The sequence below is a fragment of the Phyllostomus hastatus genome, unplaced genomic scaffold, assembly GCF_019186645.2.
Source record: "Phyllostomus hastatus isolate PE091 unplaced genomic scaffold, TTU_PhHast_1.1 phas_scaffold_114, whole genome shotgun sequence".
NCBI lineage: Eukaryota > Metazoa > Chordata > Mammalia > Chiroptera > Phyllostomidae > Phyllostomus > Phyllostomus hastatus.
In genome coordinates this window covers 6,564,164-6,586,560 of record NW_025334006.1, presented here as the reverse complement: position 1 = coordinate 6,586,560, position 22,397 = coordinate 6,564,164, and the positions used below count along the sequence as shown (strand labels likewise).

The window sequence follows — 22,397 nt, the reverse complement described above, 5'->3', positions numbered from 1 at the left end:
TTTGTCCTTTATAAGTTTCCCTCATTGAAATTGGGTGGACCTAATCCCAGACATCCCTCCCGTGCACATGCGTGCTCTCTCTCTCTCTCCTGGCTTTCTCTCTCTCTCTGTGTGTCTGAAATGTTGGATGGATAGAAGTAATTTTTTAACAAATATGGAATCTTACTCTGTATGCTAGCTTACAGGCTTACTTTGTTTCCCCTTCCCAGGTATGCAGATATATAGTAAAGTGTACATGTGTTCAGTGTATGGTTTGATGAATTTTTACCTGTATGGCCACTACTCACATCAAGTTAGAGAACACTTCCAGCATCCCTGTCAGTTTTTTCCAGTTGTGTGTGTGTGTGTGTGTTGTGAGGCTGTCTGCCTGTTCCAACCCCATTCATTGAAAAGACTGTCCTTTACTGAATATTTTGTGCACCTTTGTCAAAAATCCATTGACGTATTTGGGTCTGTTCTGACTCTCAGTCTGATCCATTCATCTCGTCTTAATGATAATACCACAGTCTTGATTGCTGCTTTTAGAAGTCAGGACATTTTTATCTTCAGTAAAGACATTTTTTATTTTCAGTAATTTTATTGATTTGGATATTTTGAGTATGTTGGCTATCTCCCGCTATTGGCCTCTAGTAGGTAGAGGCCAGAGGTGCTGCTAAACATCTTCTGAAGCATCAGACAGCCCCACAGCAAAGAATTATTTGGCCAAAATGTCAAGAGTACCAAGAAACTTCACAAACAACTTTTGCCAAGTTTAATGAGTCACAGCACCTCCATACACTGCATAAATCTTTTTTTGGGTTTCAGTTGCATTTTTACCTTTCTTGAAATAATAAAGCATAGTATGCCAAAAATGTTGCATATCTTCTTCCATCTTCAATATTATTAACATGGCTGCATAAAAATTCACCAATATTGATACATTTTTATGTTTGAAATGCATGCTGATCTGACAGTTGTCACAATACAATCTAACAAAATTGTTTCGAGTGAAGTTAAAGACAACTGAGCACTACTATAGCCATCTTACACAAAAATGTAACAGACTTTTTGGCCAACCCAATACTTGGAAACAGTGTAGTCTTTTCAGGACCAGAGCTGTAGTCTAGGGCCAATTTTGTCTCACCAAGATGGCAAAATCCTGTTGAGTACTCCTTCCACTGCTCTGTGAATAATGAGAGTTTGGGTGTGATTTCAGATAATTGTTGCCATTAATCCTTTAAGGTGGTTCTGTTCCTGGCCTTGAGTGGTCCCTCTCACGCATGCGCTGATAATACCTAGCTGAAGACCTAAGGAAGATCCTCGACAGATCTCCAGCCCTCTTTCAGGAGCTCTCTCTCCGCCCCACACCTCTGCCCTGAAAGTTCTAACTTCTTCATGTTGAAGTTTGAGTCCTGCTTGTTTTTTGTAAGTTGTTTCAGATGGTTGCATATGCTCAGAAATGAAGAATAAAGTAATCAGACGTGTGTAAACACTTATGACATGAAAGCGAACTAGAATTCTTGGCATGGTGAGTTGTCCTGGTTTTCGAGTATTTTGCAGTGTATTTAATTAAACAGTTGAATACCTTTAATTCATATAGTACTTTTTCAGGAACTTTTCCTTCAGAACTCTGAGAAATGATTTGGAACTTCTATTTACCTGTTTATGTATTTCTTTATTTTTAGGCATATCGTTATTTTCTGTTTTTGCTTATTTAATGACTGTGTTATTTAGTATTGGTAGTTGTTAGCCCAAGGTCTCATGGAGCGACAAATGGGTTTTCTTGGGGTGGCATAATATTTTGTCTCTTTGTTGGCGGTGGTTTTGTTCTGCTTGCATTTGAGTGGTTGCATCCTGGGCTTGCGTTTCCCGGTTTGCAGTGATGAGCTCTGCTCCCGGCGGTCTTCTCTGTTGCTTCTTACACCGTGACCTGCCTTCCAGCCATGGGATGAGTTATGACCTTGGTCTTCTTAGTAGCCAGTCCTTTATTGGAGGGGAATTTCACCTGGAAAACATCGAAATTTGCCATCTAAGAGAAAGTTTAAAGGGAAAATTGTTGTGTACCATTTCACTGGGTAAGACAATTTTAAGATCCTTAGGAGAACCTTTTCTGACTTTCATTTATTCTTTTTTTAATAGATAGCAGAGCTTTCTTTTTTTTAAGATTTTATTTATTTATTTTTAGAGAGGGAAGGGAGGGAGAAAGAGAGAGAGAGAAACATCAATGTGCGGTTGCTGGGGGTCATGGCCTGCAACCCAGGCATGTACCCTGACTGGGAATCGAACCTGTAACACTTATGTTCGCAGCCTGCACTCAATCCACTGAGCTACGCCAGCCAGGGCTTTATTTATTCTTTTGTTCTTGTTTATTCTGTTACAGTTGTCCCAATTTCCCCACCTTTTTCCTTCTCTACCCATTTACCTATTCTTTAAAAATTTTTTAATAAAGTTGTTGCAAAAAATAAGGTGGCATGTAATTCAACAAGTGATTTTCTATTTAGAACACTGTGCCTGTCATTGTGTTATGGGAGACATTGTTTTATACTCGAACTAAAACTTGAGAGTTTGTTAGAAATCTGTTCTCAGCTACCACCTGACCCTCCTGACCAGAATCTTTGTTGATTTTCAGGTGATTTGAATGCATTTTAAAAAACCAATTTGTATTTTAACTGTTATAAAAAACAGATACTGGCATTATGGCTTTTTATTTTTTTAACAAAGCAGTATATACTGAAATATATACCAATGAAGATGATATGTCTAAGATTTGTTTCAAAATAATTGGGGAAGAGGGATTGAGTCCGTGAAAGGTGGAATACGATTGGAATGTGTTTAGTTGCTGAAGCTGGGCTTATTCAACAAGTGTCTTAGTTTTTGTATGTATTTGAAAACTTTCATAAGAATGTGGGTGTGTTCTTACATATGCGTATATGCTGGGGAGAGGAAAGGGGGTGGGATGACTAGGTTCTGCAGATGACTAAATTACAGAAACGCTAAGTAATTAATTTTTCATGTCCTGCCCGCCCAGCCCCTACTCTGCCCCTCCCTCCCAGAAGCATCTTACACATGAGCGTATTACAGTCTCCTGATGTCTGCGGTTAAGAAACCTTCAATTTGTGTAATCCAGAATTTCCAAAGTAACCCATTACCACATGACACCTATTGATATCTTACAAGACATCGTTTCTGAGGAGCTCATCAGAAACTCCAATTAGGAAGTAGCATACGCCTTAAAATGACCAGATGCTATTAAAACGTTCCCCTAGAGGTGAAAAACGGGGCCCCGTGGACAAAGCTTTAAGGAGGGCGTGGGCCCTAAAGTGGAAGAGGGAGAAGAGGTAGCTGAGCTCAGTAAGGGTCGGGGTAGATTTTAACTTGACTTTGTCAACCCTGGGCTCAGTTTTATATGTTAGTGGGGGGTGATTTTACTTAATTTTAGATAATGGCCTCCTCTATTGGCTACAAGATTTATAGCTTCTGATCCCCAGAAGTGTTTTGTGTAACCAAATTAATTGAAATAGTGAAAAACTGCGTGTGTTTGGTGTAGTAATTGGCCCTAAGTGCTGTGTGAAGCAAGACACCAGTGAGTTTTCAATTGACTTTAAAGCAGAAATTGCTTACTGTCACTTGGTATTAAATGAACCTTTTTGTACTGAATTAAGGGATGTTGTTTTTATGCATCAGAAAACTTTTTCAGAGGGACTTGTTTGTCACTGCGAATTCTTATCAGTTGGGATGGGATTATCCTGTATTTATGGGCTCTAATAAGACATAATTAAGAAACAGACAATTGTAGTATATAATTGAATATAATAAACTCGATCTAAAAGTGTAATGTAGATTTGGTTATGTTTCGAGTGAAGCCATATCTTGGGTGATTATATAGTGATACATGTCTCAAACATTTCTTTAATGTGATTTTTTAACGCAAACTCAGAATTATGATGAGGGTTTGTTACTTTTATAATTCATCGGAAGCATTAATAGACTACTCACACACAGGGAGCTCTGCTTTGTGTAAACAGCCTTTGAAGACCTTCTTCTCCACTAGTTTGTTTAGTGTTCATGTTCTTAGCAATCCTTTTCTCCTCTTCATGTCTGCTTTCACTCAGTTCACACTTCGTGACCACCTTCAGTTCCCCTGAGACAGAGTAGCCATATGTTGCTTGTCAGGCACTTAAGTTTCCTGGTTTGCATTTTAAAGGAAAGGCAAATCTGATGCTCACACTTTGAAATAAGGGCTAAACAGATCTAGTAGTGTAACCTACTATCTGTTGGGTAAAAGCAGTTTGGGACAGAAAATAGGATAATGTTTTGAAGAATCATGTCAGCTCTGGCCTCTTTTTTTTCTTGCATTGGAATCAATAACAAAAAGGAATGTTATGTTCTAGAAAGATCCGTAAGCTAGTAGTTAATTTTTGTCTTACTTGGAGTGAGGTTCTGATTAACCTTTGAGTATTGGTTGAGAGTTTTCAAATACTCAGTTTTTGCCTTTATGATAATGTTAGAATATTTAGGAAATAAAGGTGTCTCCTTATCTACTGCTCTTTCCATTATGCAATTAAAAAATTAGTTAGCATTGCCCAAATAAGAGGGTAGCACTGATTGAGGAGTGGGGTGCAGGTGTTTGATGACACCCAGTTTGTGTGCTCAGAGGAACCCCCTCATTTCCTTCCCCCCCACCCCCACTTTCCAGAACAGGGGTCGCTGAGGGGATCCGATCCTTGTAGGTGGTGCTCTGTAGAGCTCTAACTTCCTGACAAGTGATTTTGGGATGTGTGGAACCTTACTTGTAATTAGTTTTTCTGAGTTGCTTAAAAGGATTTCTATTAATTGTTTTGCTAATCTTTATTTTTCCTGGAGGAGAGGTCACCAGATGCCAACAAGGAATGCCCTTAGTTGACAGTTAAGCCTGTTAACTGTTTTCAGAAAGCATGACTTAATGCTCATTATTCCGCAGGTGTCTCCAAAATTCAGGTGTATTATGTTAAGCCTTTCTTATACAGGTTAATTAGTTTAGTTATCTGAGGCTGTATTAGGCAGCTAGTTCTTGTGGATTTGCCAAGAATCTTCATTGCTATGGCTAAGGGAGGGGACAATTGATAACAACTGTCTTGAGAATTTACCCAACCACAGCAATGCAGCCTGTGTTTCCTAGGGTGGTGTCTTGTTCTGCCTAGGCCATGACCAAATACCAGAGACGGAGTACCTAAACACCGTTTATTTTCTCACAGTTCTGGAGGCTGGAAGTTCCAGGTCAAGGTACTTTCAGGGTTGGTTTTGGTGCAGGCTCTCTTCCTGGTTTGTACATGGCCACCTTCTCCCAGTGTCCTCACCTGGACGTTCCTCTGAGTTTACGGAGGAACGTCCGATCTCTTACGGAGAGAGCGCTCTCTTGCACTTCTCCCTCTTCTTAAAAGGACATCCAGTTCCATTAGACTTACTCAGTCTTTCTCACCTCCTTTATAGATCCAATCTCCAAATATAGTCACGTTGGGAGTTTGGGCTTCAACATAGTAATGGGGAGGAGTGTCACAGTGCAGTCCTTAACAGGTGGGACTCTGGGGACTCATTACTGTGTGGGGGTACCCTAAACTGCTTCCACAGGGATAGTCTGTCATTACCTGTAGGTAACCTTGAGGTGCGGGCAAGCAAGAGCCCTGGCCAGGCTCTTAATTTTTCATAATTGGTTGTCAGCCTTACTGCATGCTTTTCTGGCTTATGATGTTTAACTAACCCTCTAATCCCAAATATGTGCACTGTAGATTCTTTTTAAAAACAACTACTGTCTGGTCAGCTTGAACTATTAAAAGGTTTGCTGAGAGGAGGAAATTCATAAAGCATGGTGAGACCCATTTACTCCTATAAATTCCCTAATTTCTATCCATCTATTAAAATGGATCATTGAAAAAGTTCTTGCTTGGACTATCTTCAGAGTCTTTCAAAACTTGTAGGTCTAAGTTGCATTTTATTTTTTTAAAGATAATTTTTTTTTAAAAAAGATTGTATTTATTTTTATAGAGAGGGGAAGGGAAGAGGGAAGAGGAGAGAAAAATCAATGTATGATTGCCCCTCACATGTCCCCTACTGAGTACCTGGCCTGCAACCCAGGCATGTGCCTTAGACTGGTTATCTAAATGGCGACCCTTTGGTTCGCAGGCCGGCACTCAATCCACTGTGCCACACCAGCTGGGGCTGAGTTGCATTTAGTGTTATGTTCCTGAATGACTTATGAGGAATGGTTATATAAATTTATTATTTTTCCCCCAGAAGGTTGTTGAGGGCATTGTTCACTGTATTGTATAATGTTTTCTTTATTGTTTTAAGTGAAAGATTTCTTTTAGAATTTAAGACTTGTTTAAAGTTTCCTTCCTCAGAGGATCTTCAATCTATCTTTTTGATAATGGCAACTATACACCTGGCTATGTTTCCCTTTTTGCATTGGCTGCTAGGAACCTCAGAGTTAGGTTGAAGGCTCATTTCATATAAACTGCGTTTGCTCGAATGACCAGCATACTTGTGTTTTACATCGATATGGTATTGTTTGTCCTGCATCTTTTTAACTAGTTCCACTTTCTCATTTGTATTATCTACATTTTTGTATGATTCATCTCAGATCATTTTTGGAAAGAGGGAGGATAGAATTAAAGTGACATTTGAAAGTCAATATTAGTATTCATTATTAGTGTTCTTTATTAAACCCTGGTTGAAGGCTGTCGTTCTTGGCATGGGTGCTAGCCCCCAAGTGGGTTCAAAGAACACTTTCAGAGTAAAAGCCCACAAAACTGTAACTGATCTGGCTCCCAGCTTCCTCCCTGACCTCATCTCATCCCTGACACCTTTCCTGACTTCTCTAAATCCACATTGATCACCTTGTCACTCCTTCTTCTTTGAACAGGCCACACATGTCCTGCTTCAGAGCCCGTCTGTCTTCTGTTCTTTCTGGAACTGACTTTTCTGGACAGTGCCACCCCCCTCCCCGCACTACCTGGAAAGCGCCACTCAAGTGCTGCCTTGACCTGAGAGGCCCTTCCTGATCTCTATTTGTAAAATAGCCTCACCCTCCTGCCCTGCCTTCCATTTTCCCCTGCTGCTGCCTCGGCCTCCACGGGTCACGTTCTCTCTTTGTTTTATTGCTTCCCCACGAGAATGGATGCTTCCTGAGGCAGGATTGGTTTTGTTCACAGCTGTGTGTCCAGCCACTTAGAACTGGGCCTGCTAAGGAGGTGGTGCTTCACGGCTACCTGTTGAATGAATAAATGAACTAAATAGGCTCAGTACTATTGTTTGTCCTTTCCTAGACATTTTTGAACAGGCATTCCCCTGTGGGAGATAATTAACTTATTATTTATTTATTTATGTTTAAGATTTTATTTCTTTATTTTTAGAGAGAGGGGAAGGACAGAAGAGAGGGAAACATCAATGTGCGGTTGCCTCTCACATGCCCCCCACTGGGGACCTGGCCCGCAACCCAGGCATGTGCCCTGACTGGGAAGTGAACCAGTGACCCTTTGGTTTGTGGGCCAGCACTCAGTCCACTGAGCCACACCAGCCAGGCCTCCCTGTGGGAGATAATTTAGTTGCAATTGTTTCTTGAGATAGGGGACTGCCTTCTGTACCACCTTCAGATCCTGCACCTGGCTGCGGGTCATGATTTAACTTTTCCTAAGCACTTACTGTACCTGGCCCCATAAGAATACAGAGACAAGGGCTAATGTCAGTTCATAAATAAGTATCCTCAGGGACTTTTGAATGAAGGAGGCTTTAGGGACTTTGGGCTAACGATGTTGTGACTCATGGATGATGTGTTTCGTTGCTAGTGGTGTACACGTCCACACTTCGATTGCACTTTATATTTTACAAAGCCCATCACACGCTTCTCCAGTCCTCACCACTACCTGGTGAGTCAGGTACTCTTACTCTCCTGTCTGTTTGACGAGAGAAATAGACCCAGAGAACTTAAGTGGCTTGTCCCAGGTCAAACCTCACGTCTGACATACCTGATGATGAGAGTAGTAAGAAGTGTTTCCAGTGTATTTCTAGTGGTAGCATTCCAGATCCGTCTTCTTTCTTGTCGCACCCTGTTCTTGTGTGTTTGACTGAAAGGTTACCTTTGGGTGACTAACCTTACTTTCGTACGTGTGCTTTTTCTTTTACTTGGTGGTTCTTTTGTCTTTTTAAAGAGTAATAATGACTTTTGTGTACGTTCTCCTGTCTGCACTCCGTTACTGTGTTAAGTCCATAGTGAAAGCAAAATTGCTCCGTGGAGGAGCCAGGGATAGTGACTAGTTATTTTCGTTTCAAAACACTTGACTGGCCACCCTAAAATACAGAAGCTCACGTAAAAAAAGGAAACTGACCAATTTGGTTTTAGAGCTGCACTTATTTGTGCCGGGTTTTGCTTGTTTCTAGGGCTTGCTTGGAGCTGATGACTGAATTCACTAGAACCATGTAACATCCTAGTAGGTTCTGTTAACAGTGGCTGAACATATGTATCATGGTCCTTTTAGCCCATCAGGTAAATAAACATCTTCCTGAGGGGTTAATTAGTCATGGCGAGAGATGCATTTAATTCATCATGCAGAATGCCAGAGCTGTCATAGTAAAAAAAAGTTCTTAGTGGTCCAGAAACATCTTTGTGTAGAACTTAACAGAAATCTAGTTTACACTTTTATGTTCCTTCATGAACTTGGCAAAGTGGTAAATCATAATGGTTTTGAGATAGGAATGGGAAAAAATATCTGAAGAATGATTTTGTAACTTGAATGCATCTTGGGGTGGCAACTCTAAACCATTTGTCATCTGCGCATGTCTTAGCTCGTGCTTTTTAAAATCATGTTGTCCAGATTCAATGTTACTATTAAAAATGCTGCTTAGTGCTCTTTGTACATCTGTAGCTATCAGCTCTTTTCCCTCCATGTGAGCTGTAGCTTGATTATGGCATAGTCCTGCAGCTCAGGAGCTGGAGGTAGGAAAAGTAGGATTTTGTAGCATGTATAGTGGAAAAGGCATGGGCTGTGGAGTCAAATATACTTGGTTTTAATGCCGATTCTGATATTGTTAACTGTGTGCATGTGTGAGAGTTACTTTACCCCTCTGTCCCTCTGATTCCTTATCCGTAAAAGGGGTGGTGATACTATCTCACCAGCCTGTTTTGAGAATTGCCTTGGATTAGGTGTGCAAAATAACCACCGAGTTGCCTGGTGTGTAATAGACATTCGATTTATACTCCTTGCCTCACTTTCACCTTCCCTTCCCTGCATGTAGGATACAGGAACGCAAGTAAATTTCTGCACTTAGTTTTAAAATTTTCCAAGTAGAGGATCAGTGAGAGCTGCTGCTTGTTAGGACTTAACATCAAAGGGATCTTGGTTAATTTTTGGACTAAAAAAAAGTACAATGTTGCTTTGGGCTAGTGCCCATTTTATGGGCTGTGAAATCTCTTCCTGTTTGGACTGGTCATAGCATATTAAGAGTATGGCGTGTTCAGCCCTGAGTACCTCTTCCTGAGAGGCAGGGCAGCGAGGCTTTATGAACCAGGCTGCCCAGGTTTGAGGCCCCACTGCCACTTAGAAGGTCTGTGCTTGGAGAACCCAGGTCGGCCTCTTCATGGCTAACAGAGCAGCAGTAATGGCACCTACCTCATAATTGTTGTTAGGAATAAATGGATTATTTTGTGCCAACCACTTAGATTAATGCTGGGCACAGAGCAAATTCTAAGTGAATGTTAGCTGCTTTTGAGGGGACCCCGGAGGAAAGCAAGCAGGAGTCTGGGCTTCCATGTTGTGGGAGAAACAGTTGAGGAAGTTGGAGGCATTTAACCTGAGGAAGAAAGAAGTGTGGGGAGTCCTTTACCATTTAAAGAGAAACTTTAGGGAAGAGGGAACAGTTATTTTGTGTGCCTGGGAAAGGTGGACTGGGATCAATGGGTAGACATAAAGAGGCTTATTTTATTTTATTTTATTATTTTATTGTAATGAATGGCTTTGTAATAAGGGGAGCTGTTCAAAATTGCAGTGAATCACTTTACGAGCTAGTGAGTTCTCCATTGCATGGAGGCGTAGCAGGCTGCGGAGAGGGTCCTGACCTGGCCGGCGGGGTGACCTACGGGACAGGTATTCTCTTCTACCCTGCTGCCAGTTCAGACCAAGTGACTGGCTCAGAGTAAGATGATTTCCCACTGAAGTTTGCTGGGTGTTGGTAGAATGCTTGGGAACTTTCTCCCTGGAATCAGTCTGTTTTTTCGGTCTATCACTCATTCATGCTGCAGGTAGTCCTTGTGTGAGACATTCAATTTCTGGCCTTACTTTGCCTAAATGAAAACTGGTTGGGAATGAATTTGTGTTTACTTGACACCGTGCTTTCCTTGGGGAAGCCCAACGGATTTGGTTTCATTTCGGGAGACAGTTCTCCGTGGGAGAGTTGCGTTTTTGGAGTGCTTTTGAGCAAGAGCACAGAGTGCCTTTTGTTTTAGACTCTCTCGTCGGGATGTTTGCTAGCAAGCATCTTTGAAAGATAGAATCTCTCCCTCTGGAGCAGAGGGCAGCCATGTTTACTGCCCAGTATAAAAGATTCGGGTTTCTAAGCTCAGGGTTCTCTTCAGTAATGCGCTGTGTGGGCAGGCACCCAGTTGGGCCCATGTGCTGAATCTCCAAGGGACCCCAGGGAAAGGACACAGAACAGACATGCTGGTGCCCATGCCACTTGCTGTGCTGTGGGTAATAAAGTCCTCAGTCTCTGCCCCAGGAGTTGTGTCCTCCACCAGCACCCATAAAGCTGTGGCAGGCTAATTTGGTAGCTTGTAAATAGGATACAAGCCCCAAACTCATTACAGTTCTTGACATTGAGGAGGAGTAAAGTGAGAGAGCGATCTAGCTCAAGCCCAGTGCCAAATGATCTAGTGGTTGGGGATCGTGAAATTCGACCCCCTGCCTCCAGAGGATGTCCTTTTCGATGCATCCTGGAAAAATGCTACTGCCTTTACTGCTTCTCCTGCCACTCCCAGTGCTACTGCTACTCCGGCTGTGGCCGCTAGCAGCAACTGCCGGCAGTTGTTGGGTGTTAATGATGTGCCAGGCCTCATTTGATCTTGTTTAAGTCTAACCAGCAACCCTGTAAGGAAGGTGTACTTACTATCCCCATTGTAGAGACGAGCAAAATGAGATGCCATGACTGAGGCCTTAGGGGCAGGAAACCGTGGCTCTATCGCAGGCAGCTCCACTCCAGAGCCCGTGACTCTGGAGCATTTAGGAGGATGATCTGAAAACAGACCTGCCTGGGCTTTGAATCCCAGTACTGTCCCTTCCCCTCCTGTGTGAGGTGGGGCAAAGTAACCTCTTCAGACCCCTGCATCTGTAAAAAGAGGAGGGGTGTGGAAGTGGGCCCCACCCCACAGGGGTGTTGCGGGAATTTAACACACCTGCACTCCGTCACGTCACGCCTGCAGCGCAGCTGGTCCCTGGCAGCTGGTGAGCCTCTCTGAGCGTCAGCAGCCATTACTACCGTCTATCCTTGCTGCCTTCCTTTCCTTTAATTAAAAAGAGAGAACAAAACTTTAATGGCTGTACTCTCAGAGTTCTCTAATCTAAGTGTTTTTTACTAAAGGAAAATTGTAATTCAGCCTAGTTTACATCAAGAGGATGACCTTCAAATGTGGGGCAACACTGGCGCAGGCTGTTTTCCTTATATAAATATTTTCTCTAAAAATGAAAATAGATAAACCCCCCATAGGCTCAATTTTCAGTCTTCATTTTACTAACCTTTTCTCTTGCCTAAATAACTCCTAACGCTGTAGTGATGTGTTACTGTGACAGCCGATGCCCAGGAAGATGTCCTCTCAGGGCCTGACATTTTCCTTGGTGGTGACGCTGCTCCTTACTGTAAACAATGTGAAGTGTCAATGACGGGAAATGGAAAGAGCTACACTGGATCAGTCTGCTGTGCTTCCTCCCATCCACAAACGGTGGGAGGAGATCATGGGACGCATTATAAAGATGGCAGACTGGTCCAGTGCAGCTCGGAATGTTCTGCGGCTGTCTGCTGTTACAAAGGGAAATAATAGAGTTAATTATCTAGGAACTCTTCCCTTTGAGGCGGCTGATAAATTGGAGGCATTTTCTGATTGTGCTTTACTTTGGATTAACAGCTTGGAAGGTTTCAGATTTAAAGAGCAAAGTTGTATATCATAGAAACAACAGGAAGATATACTTAGCTACTCTGTACCCAAATGTTGCAAATAATATTGGTAGGTCTATCTTTGAAACCAAATTCTCCCTAAATTCTCCACTCTGATTTACTTGATTAGTCAAACACGTGCGTGGTGTTCTCTACCTGAAAGTACCTTGGAGGAGGTCTAGAGTAGCACTTAGCCAGTTGGCAGGGGAGGACGCGGTGTCTGACACGGGGAAGGCCTGCCTTCAGATGTCAGGGTTCTCCATGTGTTGATTTCCTGGGTGTGCCCCATGTTCCTTAGAGGCATTGCCTTCTTCCTTCCTGACATTCTCTCCCCGCCCCCCACCCCCTTCCCAGTGTCATGCTGGATCAGCTCTCTTGGCATCCGTAACACATTTGCAACATTCTTTTAGGAGGTTAGATTGACGTCGAAGACTGGCCTACCGAATCTCCCTCTAAATTGCAAAAGAAGTTTTATACATTATGTGGCTCATGAATTAAGATCGTTGGTCTAAATGACAGTTTTGAGAAGCCTGTTGTACAGGATTTTGCTTGCAAATATCTAGGAGTGGACAGGTGATTGATTCGCTGACAGACCATCTCTGAAAGCGGTTCTAATGATGGACTTATAATTGATTGCATCCATCATTGAGAGCCTAAAATACTCCCTCCCTAAATGAAAAAAGATAAATGAAATAAATTATGCTGAATGTATAAACTGACAAATCTGAGGGAATTTAATGAAACTCTAAATTACCACAGCCAACAGATAAGAGAAAAAGGTTTCTTTGTTCCTGATTATAACACTAAATTAAAAAAAATTATCCAAGAAAAATAATGTAGGAAACAGATCTGTGGCCAATGTATCAAACTAAGTTATTGAAAGATTTTTAATAAGTGTATCTATCTCAGTCCCTGGTTATTGTTGATTCATATCAATCTTGTTAGTGCCGTTGGAAGAATAGTAAATGCAGGGAATGCCTTGTAGTATAGCCCATATTATTGGCATTATGGCTGTTGTAACAGGTTTTAGAATCCACATGGCCTTGTTGCCAGGCCACCAGGGGCTCTGTACCAAATCAAGGTCATTTCAGTAGCTGTTTGGAAGGGGGCCCCTCAGTGTGTGAGTGACTTTCATCAGTTAGCACACTTTCAGCTGTACGTAAAAGACAACCAACTGCAAGTGACCTAAACAATGGATATTGACCATCTCCCCCTGATGAGAAGTCCTGAGGTAAGGCAGCCGCAGGGTCGGCTGCTTCGGTGGCCAAATGCCATCACAGCAGTCGCTTGGCATTTCTCTTAGCTTCCGCTCCCATGGTTGTGAGATGGCTGAGCTGTTGAGTGTCTCCACTTTGTGTAGCAGTAGTCAGTGTTGGGAAAAGGGGCCTGCTCCCTGTTACTCTTGCCTATAAGGAAACTGCGCCTGGAAGTCCTTAGTCTTGTTGGCCAGGCTGGTAAGGGGAATGGAATTTCCAGGATTCATTCAAACAGATCAAGACCTGCCCAGACTCTAGCAGCGTGCATGCTGCCTGTTGTCCGATTGAAACGGGCGTACCAAGGAAAAAGTGAAGGGAGGCTCCTTGCGTAGGCACCCAAGAAATGCATTTAGATGGGGCATTGGGGTTTCCTGGGAAGGTGCTTTTATTATTTTCTGTTAGTACATTGTGTTCCTAGTTAGTGGGATGAAGGGGCCAGCATACTATACCTGGCCTTGTCCCTTTCTATTTTTTTCAGTGACAGTTTACATTCAGCATTACTTTGTATTGGATTCGGGTGTACATCACAGTGGTTAGACAACCATATACTTTACGAAGTGTTCCCCCTGATGTTTTTGGTACCCACTGGCACCATACGTAGTCATTACAACATTACTCACTGTATTCCCTGTGCCGTACTTTTTTCTCTTTTGCTTTAAGTTTGACTCAGTTTGAGATATTCTCTGTCTTTATCTGGTAGGACTCTGTCTACCAGTGATGATGTCGAAGACAGAGAAAATGAGAAGGGACGCCTGGAAGAGGCCTATGAGAAGTGCGACCGTGACCTAGATGAACTGATTGTGCAGCACTACACAGAATTGACGACAGCTATTCGCACGTACCAGAGCATCACGGAGCGCATCACCAACTCCCGAAATAAAATAAAGCAGGTAAAGCCTCCTTTCTTCAGTTGCTCGCACACCCTCCTGTTCGCCTGGGTGGTACCGCTGGGGGACAGGCGCTGTGCAGCGGCCCAGGACCCTACTGAGCGATGCCTGAGGGTGCTTTCAGGAGTCAGGAGATGGGGACGCTCGCTGGAAAGCCTGAGCATCACAGAGGGCATCCGGGGTTTGCTGCTGCTTCCTTGCATGTCTTATCCTTGGCTCCTGCCATCACCTCCCACTGTGACATGACACAGGTGATGGCCACAACTTGGGGAAGATGGAAGGGACTCCTACCCAAAGGGGAGAGCCGTTCTAAGAGTGCAGGTCCTCGTGCTATGTGAGGCCCCCGCCATGCTGTGTCAGATGTATTTAACGTGCTCATATCGTGCTTTATCTCTGCATGTATGTGTGTGTGTGTGTGTTGCTGTAGCAGTTGAAAAATATTTTTGTTTTCTGAAATTTGACCTTTGAGTATGCCGCCTCATTTGAAGTTGGTTGTGATTTCACTGCAGGCATTGCACATTTTTTGTAATTTTTGTGAAGAAAATCTATCTGATCAGTTATTTATCCATAAAATGAAATATTTATAGATACCAGAATTCTTGAATATAATTCTTAAGAGTGATAAGCATGTATTAATTTTCATTTTATGATTATCTTTTCATGTTTTGGAGTTGTTTCTTTTCTGTTTCTTTCATTTTTTTTCTCCCTTCTGTTTCCTCCCCTTGTTTTCTCTCCCCTCTTCTGCCCTCTTTCTTCCTTCCTCCACCTCTCCTTCTCACCTCCTTCCTTTGGTGGTGGCTGCATGAGAAGCTCGTGGGGGTTCCGGGGGAACCATGTGTTGAGTGTCTGAAGGACGAGGGATACACTGAGAAATAAACGCTGCGTACTGTCACATTGTAGTTATGTGGTTCTTGGGTATGGATTTCGAGGGTCACTCTTTTCATACCTCTTAGTGCTACTCATTGATGGATGATAATTCCTTCCACTTATGAGCACAATTCCTTGCCAGGCGTGGTTATGTCTATTCCTAATTCAACAAATCTAGAATTTTAACTCTGGCCTCCCTGACTCTAAAGTCCTTGCTGCTGGTTTTCAGACATTTTTAAAGCAATAACCTTCCCCATCCCCCTTCTATTAAAATCAGGTATTTGGCAGAACCCCAACATACCGAAGAGGAAGGGAGGCAGTGCTTTCCGTGAGTGTTGAGTGGTCTGGGGCTCAAGCCCGGTCCCGTCCGTGGCAGTCGGCGGCTGCCTGTGAAGCGTCTCCGTGGGCGGAGGGCGGCGGGTACCACTTGAAATGCACTGTCCCGTGCCATCTGGTTGGTGGGGGGGCCCCTGGACTCTGCCTGCTCAGTAACACCTGCCCGCGGCAGTCTCACTTGTTTTCTTTCCTATCTTCTAGACCTTGTAGCATCATGGTTTTGTAAGCAGCTACGCAAGTTACTCTTCTAAGACAGCTGCTGATCGCTTCAGCCTCCAAAATTACAGTCGCTGCATCAGTAAGCTCTGGACCTTTTCCGAAACAGTGTGCTGACCCCTTTATATTTTAAAATTAACTGGGCATTTTCGACAGGAATGCTCTGATTCTTGACCTTTACAAGTGGTGAGCTCATCCTATGGATTTATCTGTGAAACTGGGTAAAATTATAGATCATTTGCTCTAAATTTAAAGTAAACTGTAGTCCATTTTGACCCAATGGACTAAGCCCAGAGGGGTCAGAAAATGAGTGTATAGAGCTGCTGACCTTCTGGCTTCGCCTTGGGTGATCGCAGTGAGCGCGGAGGACCTTTTGGTATTTGTGTTTTCAGATTAGCTTCCCTGACCGAAGGGACTTCGTCCTAACCTCAGAGGGAGGTTTCTGCCTGACTCCTTACTGCTCTGAGTTGAGAGCATCTTTGCCCAAAGACTGTTTGCTGGTATTGAAAAGGAGAGTCTTACCTCGGTTATTTCACATTTGTTTTAGTGGCCACAGTTTTTTGGCATCCTCATTTTTAAGTGTGGTGGAGTTTTGAGCAAAAGGAAACCAAAGCAGAGAACTTTGTGTTTATGTATATCAGTTTTCAAGAAAAAAGTTACATAATTCTGTGTTATGAATTAGCTTTAATGCTGGGAAGAGAAAGAAATGGCCAAAACCCTTTTCAAAAAAGCCTTTAATAATTAATATGTGGGAGAAGAAAAATTAAAGTGAATTTATTTTCATTGTATAATTTGACAGTTTTGTACTTTGAAAGGCCATTTCTTATCACCTCAAAAACACTGATGTGTCCTTGCCAATCTTCCCATCATTTTCGTTTTTTAATTGCACTTTGGGTTATATACAGCATATATGTATGTGTATTTTCAAAGTAGAAATGGAAATGATTCGGTAATCACTAGAGTAGCATTTTTTCAGAACCAAGTAAGATGTTGAGAATATGTACATATGGGTAGAAATTTATTTTCCTGTTTTCTGCCAAAAGAATGTAATGAGGGTTCAGTAAATATCTGCAGAGTGCCAGCTACATGCCTGGTTCTGTTTCAGACTGGGGGCTGTCACTGTGGAAAGCACCAGCTCTGTCCTCATGGAGCTCCCCAGTGCTAACAGGAGGGGACAGACCAAGAAACAGACATGATATTTAACAACATTGATTTAGTCTCTGTATTAAGTGTCTGTTTTGTGCTAAGCATTACTCTAGGCTCTGGGGTATAGAAGTGAATAAAACAAAAGTTCCCATCTCTCCTGGTGTTTGCATTCTAGTCAGGGGGGAAGTCATACATTAATAAGTAAAGTATGCTATTACAGATGTTAAGAAGCGATGTGCCAAAAAAAAAAAAAAAGAAAAAAAAAGGCAAGAAAGGGAGTAGAGGGAATTGCTGTTTTAAACAGGTTGGTGGGAGAAGGCTTCCCTGGGGTTGCATGTGAGCCAGCACATGGAGGACGCAGGAGAGTCAGGAAGGCATCTCAGCAGGAGGGAAGAGCAGATGCAAAAGTTCCCCAAAGCAGGAACATGACTGGAATTTTGGGGAAGCAGCAAGGAGGCCAGCGGGGCTGCAGAGAGAGGACAGCTGGTGGGAGTTGTGGTGGGGTGGGCCAGGTCGTGCGGGGTCTTGATCACCACGAGGACGTTGGTTTTAACTCCGAGTATGTTGTTCAGTGTAGAGATGACATGATGTGACAAGTATTTTAAAAAGGCCACTGCAGCTCTTATGCTGAGACTGAACGTTAGTGGGAACCCAGGCAGGTGAAGGTGTTCGTATTCGTGCCTTGTTACCGTTAAAAGCTGGAGGACACGGAACTGTCCATGTTTCCCATTTTGACAGTAGTTTCATGTACGGGTTTATGTTACGTTGGTGGAATCTACATCCAGGAGGATAACTTGAGGTAACAGAGTTGATCATCTTCCTGGATGGTCCAGTTTATTTTTACGTCAGGTCCTTTTAGATTTTTTTCTAGATTAAAAAAAATTGCAAATAAAATCCCATGTATAACTGATCAGGTCAAGTAAGGTAGATACTAAGCAAAATACTTGGCACTCCTATTACCGTGGAATATATCGTAAAAGTGCTCAAATGCAATGTTATTATATTAGAAAACTTCAGCGTCCATAGGTTCTGCCAGTTTCTCTTTCGGTGACCATTGTAGCAGCCCCAGCAACATGGATGGATATGGTAGATTCAGACTGAGGACTCAGACTGTGGGCGATGTTTGTTGGTATTTGGGTGTTTCCTCCGAGTTGTACAGGCAGATGAGATGATGTCAGATTCCTTTAAAGATACTCAGCGGGGCATCTGACGCCTTTCGTAGGGGTGGGTCGGCTGATGGGAACACAGTGACGTGTGCACGGGTGCTTCACGTTTCACCCCAAGTTTGGATGCCTCGTTGGTGCTAGATCAAGCTCTTAACTCATTTTTCTGGCCTGTAATTGGAAATAAGTATACAAGGTTATTCAAGTGAGTCGTTAGGACTTAATCATCGAGTAATGCAACGGTTGTTCACTGACATTTAACTGAAATAATTTTGTGACTTTTATATGAAAGTATACCTTGAAAGGTAGAATTAGCCTGAGGAATAACTTCAATTAATGCTTAAAAAGTCACAGTAGAACAACATGGTGAAAAGTTATTTACCACCCTAAATATAAGGTGGAAAGTCCTAGCTGCTTGTATGAGAAAGGGAAAAAAGTCTAGAAATGGACAAGCGGGCAGTAACGCGACCTCGCAGTTTAAGATCGAGGCAGCAGCCTGCAGTGCGTCAGTGCCGTCAAAGCCCTGGGACATAGCATTTCCGCTAAGCTGAGCAGTGTCCGTGTGTCGTGTCTGAGAGGCTCTGCCACTCAGAAGCTGGGTATTGCCCTTGGAAAGGGTGGAGTGCAGCCTCTCAGAGAGCTGAAGACCTAGAGTGGGAGCTAAAAAAATCTAAGGGAGCGAAAGCATTGGAATAAGTTTGGGAGTAATTTAAAAATTGTCCATAGTTATAAAGGGTTTTTAAAGAAAACAGTGAATAGTGTTTCTGAAGTTCATTCTTTCTGTGTACTTTCTGTAAGATTCTGGAAAAAAAAATGGGTTGACACATCAGGGAAATACCCATGAAAATACAAATTTTTTTTTACTATAAAAAAAGAAAATATCGTATTTTGTGCTTTTAGAATAGTTTGTTATTTTAATTTTCATTCACCATCCCAGATACATGGGGAGCTTGCAGGGGTTCCCAGTTTCCATTTTCAGGGAGGTGCTTGCACGTCTGTTGTACTGACTGTAGATAATATGCACAAGCAAAGGCGTCTCCCCCATTATTCCTGGTCCATATTCACTGCTTTTCTGACTTTAGGTCTTAAAAGTTATGGCTTTTCACCACCTCCCCGGTGCCTGCACCCATCAGTGCCTCTCACAGATGTCTCTGTTGCTCCCCTCACAGTTGCCACCCGTGTTACCCCGAGGCCCGGTGCACTCCCCTCCTTGCTGCCAGAGCCTCAGTTGCTCTGCCGTCTGTGTCATCTCCCGTACCCACTCACAGTTGCCTCCTGCGCCCTGGTTTCCTCCTTTTCTGTTTCTCTCATAGTCTCTAGTTACAATGACTTGTGGTTCTTGCCTATGAGAACTGAAATTCTTGCTCTTGCTGAACAGGAAGGTGATCAGGAGCAATTGTGAAGTTACTTGAATTCTTAGGAAGCAGAGGAACTTGTGTTTGCAGAGGGGTTTCTGTACTTGGGTTTTGATGTCATGATTCAAACAGTGTGGCTCTTCATGGATTTACTTAAGGAGGAAGCAAAATAGCATAATTTTTAAATTTTAATTGTCCTGATAAGTAGATTGAAATTAAAATGCTGACACCACATTCATAAACGTGAAACACGCATTTGAGATAAATGTATCATTTGTTACCTTTCTCGCATTTAGCTGTTGTTATTCATTGACGGACATAGCCCTGTTCCTCCCCTCGCTGTTTACAAAAGTCATATTTATTGAGCTATAATTCATATTCTATATATATATATATATATTAAAGATTTTACTTATTCTTGCAGAGAGAGGGAGGGAGGGAGAAAGAAAGGGAGAGAAACATCAATATGGGAGCGAGAAACATTGATGATGGGCTGCCTCTCGCCTGTGCCCCGGCCTGCAGCCTGGGCATGTGCCCTACCAGGAATCCAGCCGGCGGCCTTTTGCTTTGCGGGACGTCTCCCAACCAACTGAGCCACGCTGGTCAGAGCCGAAAAGCAATATTTTTAGAGGACAGTTCAGTGCATTTTGGCAAGCTTATACACCTGTGAGTGTGTTACCGTGACTCTGGTCCCCTCGTGCCTCTTTGCAGTCAGTACCACCAGTACACCCCCATGCTGTTGAAGCACCTGCTGATTTGAAAAGATCGCTGTAAATTATTTCTGCCTTTCTAGAAGTCCATAGAGTATGTATCCGTTTGCACCTAGCTTCCTTTGCTTGGCATGAATTTTTTGAGATTCTTCATGTTTCTTCCCTTTTATTGCTGACTGGTATTGCCCCCATTCCCCAAGTTTTAAGATAACACTTCTTCATAACTGACTTTGTAATAAAAAACCTGAAGCCTCAGGGTGGTTTAGTATCTAAGTTCTTACAGTTTCTTATGTTTGCAGCTTTGGTTAACGAGCTCAGTTTAGGGAGTGATTTTGGTGATGTTCATTTTCCATACAGCCTGATGCCATCTGTCCCCCTCCCCCAATGCTGCTTTCCTTTTCCGTTTTCCTTCCTGTAGTGCGCTAAAGAAGCGAGCTGATTACATTGTGTATATCCTAGTGTGAAATGCTGCAATGGTCTTTTTCCAATCAGAAAGGAGTTTGCCAAGATTTATTGACACCCTGTAAGTTTCTCTTGATCAAGAGCCTAGTAGTTGGGCGTTGTGTGACATAAACTTTACTTTTAACTGTTTCCATAGTAACAGTTACACACAGAGGAAAAAGCTGAGATTTATAGAACGAAGGTGATATGAGTAGAATATCAGAAATCAAATTATAATAGATTTTAACTAAGATTTCAAACACAATGGCTTTAATAGCCAGAGTTCTTAACTCTGAGACCAAGAACTACAAAAATATCTGGGAATGGCCTCAAAAATCAAATAAAATCACAAATGGATAAAACCCAGCACTCCTACCTCATCCTACCCTAGTCCTGATTCCAGCACTACAGATGCATGGACTTTTGGTTGTTTTTTTTTTTTTCCAGATCTTTCTATGTTTCTAAGTACCGGTAATATGGTCCTGCTATTTTTCTTGATTTTTCTGTTTTAGACATTGCATACGAACTTCCAGCTATGGAAGATGGGAATACAGTCCCCCTCCAACTCTTTCCCCTACGCCTCCGCATCTTCTTTCCTCATCCTCTCTATATGGTTGTATCCTTGTTTTTGGTTAAATAGTGTCTACTCTGTTATAGCTACATAAATGTTTATATCCAGGCTACCCAGCATGCTATTTTTGTTCGTGCAATTTTGTTGTTGTTTTTCTTGGAGTCAGTGGTTGAATAATCTTGTTGCCTTTCGCCTGCATTGGCTCACCCCCATCTCCCTTCCCTGGATCTCAGGTTTCTTCTGTTTTTCTCTTGTGTTGACGGAGCACATCCTTCAGCAGCTTGGGGAGAGGCAGTGTATATAAGGTCTATTGTTTTGAGAGCGTGCATGTCTGCTAAGCACTCCGATTCCCAGTCATGTGAACGGTCCTCTTTCCCTGCCCCCTCCCTGCCTGTTGGAAGCTTTTACAAGGTTGTCCTTTTATCCTTGTGCTCTTAGACGTCAGAATAGCGTGCCCTGGCTTGGGTCTTGTTTTCACTGCATTGTCTTGAGCACTCGGTGTGCCTTTCCAATCTGAAAACTCATTCTTTTTCTCATTTATTATTTTATTGGGATTTTTCTCCACTTCATTTTTTTTTTCATTTTTCCATCCCTGGAACTCCTATTTGGCAACTATTGGACTTTTTAGATCAGTCTTCTCATTTTCCTAATCTTCTCTTCACCTATATCTTTTTTTTTTATTTTTACTCTTTTGATATTCAAGGATTTCTTTTAATCTTTGTATTGTGTCTTTTTCTATCGTATTTTTAAGTTTGAAGAGTTGTTTTTCATTCTCTATTCTTTGATGTAATATCTTTCTATTTTTCCTAAGGATTTTAATTATTATAATTTTTTTATACACTGTTTCCTGCATTGTTCCCCTCATCCTCCCAGGACTTTTTTTCTTTTTGTTTGTTTTGAGTCCTATCTTTCCATATTACAGGCTTTCCTTGGCTAACTCTTTTTTCTGGAATGGCTACTACCATATTTTTTGGACTATTAAGACACACTCGCCCCCACCCCACCCCCCTGCCCAAATTTGGGAGGAATAATGGTTGTTAGTGCTGCTGTTGAGTTCTGTTTACATTGACATTGGTGAAGTGTTATCATATTTATGTTATTAAATATTTTACCACATTTTTTGCTTCAATTTTTTTTTCCCTATTTCCCGCCTCTAAAACCTAGGCGTGTCTTATGGTCTGAAAAATACGGTCATTTTTATTTAATTTTGCATGCCTAAGGTATAAAGCATAGGCAATAAGTTTCATTCATCAATAAAAAGCAGTTAACAGAATTTGAAAGCATTTGACTGAAAGC

General features: G+C 42.3%; 1 protein-coding gene across 1 annotated transcript in view; it reads left to right on the top strand.

Annotated features, from left to right (window-relative positions):
• EXOC4 (exocyst complex component 4) overlaps positions 1–22,397 on the top strand; it is a 674,858-nt gene that overhangs the window by 8,546 nt on the left and 643,915 nt on the right. The window contains exon 2 of the mRNA XM_045855728.1: positions 14,110–14,299. Within this exon, the coding sequence (XP_045711684.1) occupies positions 14,110–14,299 (190 nt within the window). The remainder of the gene's footprint in view (positions 1–14,109; positions 14,300–22,397) is intronic.